The 4,131-nt window shown below is 44.7% G+C and overlaps 1 protein-coding gene across 1 annotated transcript in view; it reads right to left on the bottom strand.

Moving 5' to 3' along the window:
* The window catches only part of LOC101999424 (tumor necrosis factor receptor superfamily member 26-like), a 32,394-nt gene extending 31,634 nt beyond the window's left edge, over positions 1–760 (bottom strand). The window contains exon 1 of the mRNA XM_005351969.1: positions 608–760. Within this exon, the coding sequence (XP_005352026.1) occupies positions 608–655 (48 nt within the window). The 5' untranslated portion in view covers positions 656–760. The remainder of the gene's footprint in view (positions 1–607) is intronic.
* Positions 761–4,131: the final 3,371 nt, after the last annotated feature.

Genomic DNA, 4,131 nt, shown 5'->3' on the forward strand with positions numbered 1-4,131 from the left:
AACATGCACATAGCCTGCACTGGCCCCCTACACGTGTACACAGACACACAATACACACATAACTAAAATAAAAAATAAGCCTTTATGAGGTGAGAAAGGACAAAGGAGTCTCAGAAAATAATAAAACCAGTTTTGTAAAAAAAAAAATTAGATATATTGACTCATGATTTTAGTCTCAGCACTCAGGAAGCAGAGGTGTACGGATCCCTGTGAAATGGAGGCCAGTCTGGTCTACATAGTGAGCCCTGGGAGGCCCTGTCTAAAAAAAGACAGAAAGAAAGAAAGAAAGAAAGAAAGAAAGAAAGAAAGAAAGAAAGAAAGACAGACAGAAAAGTAGAAGAAAAAGAAAAGCTAGATAGCAAAAACAAAACAAAAAAAAACAAAACAAAAAAAAACACTGTAGCAAAGAAAGCTAAGGATATAAATTAACTTTGTCTCATTAGGTGTTGGATCTTCTCATCTAATCTTCTACCTCCACCATGCAGGCCAAGAGCTGGAAAATGAGACCCATTATTACCTCTAGGCCCAGTCACACATACTGCTCTGGGAATGACAGCCTGCCAGAACCCAGCTGGGGTTTCCACCCCCCTGCTGTGCCTCCACTCACCCACAGAAGCAGCCCCTGCGGCAGCAGCAAACGTTCCATTCTGGCCATCAGAGAAAGAGGCAGGACAGGGCAGGGCTGGGATGCTGAACGAGAGGCTTAACAGTTGCAGCCCAGGCGCAGCCCTAGCCAGCTAGGAGGCATTTAAAACCACTCCTTGCCTGAGTTCTTCCGGTGAGGGCCACACCCAGGTTCCTCGACTTCCTTGCTCCCTTGAGATGTTGTTGATTTGAAATTTACAGAAAAGTTCCTCAAAACCTCCACTCACCAATCCACAGTACCAACAACCAGCAAAAGGTACTTTAGAGCCAAGGTGTTTGGAAGCAGAGGCAGCCTAAGGGATGCATGCACTGACTGACAGTCTACCCAGACACTGTAAAGAGGAAGGAGAGCCTCCCATATGGCATGCCCCTCCAGAGACCTGGGCTGCAAAGAGCTGGTTAATATCAAAAGACAAATACTGCCTAAGTCTCCTGCTGGGGACCCAATAGTCTCAGGTCTACTGGGGCAGGAAAGAGGATGGAGTGCCAAGACTGGAAGGAACTGTGACTAAGCGAGCGGTTCACGGGGATACAGTTTCAGTTTAGGAAGACAGAGAGTTCTGAAGGCGGATGGTGGCAGGACTGGCTTGTTTGCACGATGTTATGGATGGGATTTGTGCTTTGGAGCTGGACGCTCAGACATGGTCAGAATGGTTTTAAAATAAAAAACTGAAGTCAGGCAATAGTGTTGCATGCTTTGAATCCCAGCACTTGGGAAGCAGAGTCAGGTGTATCTCTGTGAGTTCAAGGCCAGCCTGGTCTAGAGAGCAAGTTCCAGGACAGCTAGAGCTACACAGAGAAATTCTGTCTCAAAACAAAACAAAACACCAACAGCATCACAAAAGAAAATTCTTTATGAAGGAGAGCATACTTGCTGGTTTTGTGTGTCAACTTGACACAAGCTAGAGTCATCAGAGAGGAAGGAGCCTTCTATTAGTTGAGAAATGCCTCTATGAGATTCAGCAGTAAGGCATTTTCTCAATTAGTGATCAATCGGGGAAGGGCCCAGCCCATTGTGGATAGTGCCAGCCTTGGGCAGGTGTCCGGGTTATAGAAGAAATCAAGCCCAGAAAAACAATGGAAGCAAGTCAGTAAGCAATACCCTCATGGCCTCTGCAACAGCTCCTGCCTTTGGCATCCTGCTCCGTTTGAGTTCCTGTACTGACTTCCTTCCCTGATGAACAGCAATGCTGAAGTGTAAGCCCAATAAACCCTTTCCTCCCCAACTTACTTTTTGGTCATGCTGTTTCATTGCAGCAATAGAAACCCTAAGACATAGATGGTGATTAATTAATACAGAGACCTGCAGTGGATAAGAGGCTTCAGAATATTCCATACCCCACCTCCCAGGGCTGAGAGATCATTGTGGAAAAGATGATGGAAAGAGTGTAAGGAGGTAAGATCCAGTGTGTGTGTGTGTGTGTGTGTGTGTGTGTGTGTGTGTGTAGAGAGAGAGAGACAGAGACAGAGAGAGAGAGACAGAGACAGAGAGAGACAGAGAGAGACACACACACAGAGAGAGGGCAAGGAGAACAGAAAAGGAGCTGAGTTTGGTGGTGCACACCTTTAATCCCAGCCCTCAGAGGCAGGAAAATAGCAAAGAATTCACGGTCAGCAAGGTCTACATAGACCCTGACTCAAAAGAAGAAGAAGAAGAAGAAGAAGAAGAAGAAATTGGTTTATCAGAAATGCAGTAAACTGATTAGGCTGCCCCATGAGACTACAAACACAGGTCAGGAAGTAATGTGGTCCAAAGTCACAAGAAGTTACCGGAATTGAACTCAACCAGCGTCATCAGCAACTTCCAGAAAGCCTCACAGGAGCATGCCATGTATGGAGCCAAACGGCTAGTCCTCCGCCATCCCAGACAAGCTGCTTTTCAAGCAGATGATTGGCCAAAGAGCTCGGGACAGAGCTCAAGGGACCATCTTTCCAGCTCCAGCAAATCTGTCTCCATATCCCCAAACGTAGATGACTTTGGTCAAAATACAATCCCATCAGGGGTTCAAATGTGAGGGCTACAGTTATGTTTTAATTTGAAATTCCTGTGCTTAAGAGACATATAAGACAAAAATGCCTCTAACCTGTAAGCTCCACTTGCCCAAAGACAGTTAATGAGTAACCTGCCTAACTTAATTTTGATGACAGGAGCCAGAATACTGTATTGTTAAAAATAAGTTTCCATTTCCTTTAAGAACTGAGTGACTGTTTTTACATCTGTTTCCTGGAGACTGGCATGCTCCAACACATGATCTTGACTTGGTTTTGAGAATTTAACCTCCCTAGTAGCATGGTGACCACATGAATTTTTTCTAAAATATTTATTTATTTATTATGTATACAATGTTCTGTCTGTGTGTATGTCTGCAGGCCAGAAGAGGGCACCAGACCTCGTTACAGATGGTTGTGAGCCACCATGTGGTTGCTGGGAATTGAACTCAGGACCTTTGGAAGAGCAGGCAATGCTCTTAACCACTGAGCCATCTCTCCAGCCCCCCACATGAATTTTTTTTGAGACGTTTTTGCATTTCCTTATTGTCTCACTGTAGAGGCGAGCTTTGAGGTCTCATATGCTTAAGTCATGCCCAGAGAGAGACCACTCCTGTTGCCTGTATGTCAACATGTAACAGCTCCTTTTCCAGCACTATGTCTGCCTGCATGCTGCCATGCTCCCCACCATGATGAAAATGGACAAAACCTCTGAAACTGTAAACCACCACCTCAGTTAAATGCTTTCCCTTATAAGAGATGTTGTGGGTCATGGTGTCTCTTCGTAGCAATAGAAACCCTAACTAAGACAGGGACCAACCTGTAAATTTTCTGGTGAACATAGGTGTAAACAGAGACTGTGCTTTCATTTCTGGGCCACCCAGACCCAAGTAATTACAACACTGTTTGGTCAATGGCTCAGACATATTCCTAACTAGCTCTTACATCTTAAATTAACCTATTTCTATTAATCTGTGTATCACCACGAGGCTGTGGCCTACTGGTAAGGTTCTGGTGTCCTTTACCATTGGCAGCTACATGGCATCTCCCTGACTCTGCCTTATTTCCTCCTCTGTCTCTGCTTGGATTTTCCACCTTGCTATATTCTGCCCTGCCATAGGCCAAAGCAGCTTCTTTATTAACCAATGATAATAAAGCATATTCACAGCATACAGAGAGGAATCCTACATCACACAGGGGCTATTTATTCAGTATAACAGGAGACCCTGTGACCTCTTACAATCGAACAAGGAAAGTACAGGGGCAACAGGGGTTATCAAAGAATACAAATGGACCATTGACTAGGGTGTTAATTAAGGAAATGTGACTTATTACTGCTATTTCTGAACATCATTATTCTTTACTGGGGCAAAACATCCAGAACAAGCTCCAGGCAACAATATCATTCTTAGGGTACATTCCTAGGTTGCAACTGGGAAGCCCTGCTAAGACTTTAACCCTTACCTGCCCAGTAAGTGAGGAATTCCTGTTCCTCCA

This window comes from Microtus ochrogaster, chromosome 8 (genome assembly GCF_000317375.1).
Source record: "Microtus ochrogaster isolate Prairie Vole_2 chromosome 8, MicOch1.0, whole genome shotgun sequence".
Lineage (NCBI taxonomy): Eukaryota > Metazoa > Chordata > Mammalia > Rodentia > Cricetidae > Microtus > Microtus ochrogaster.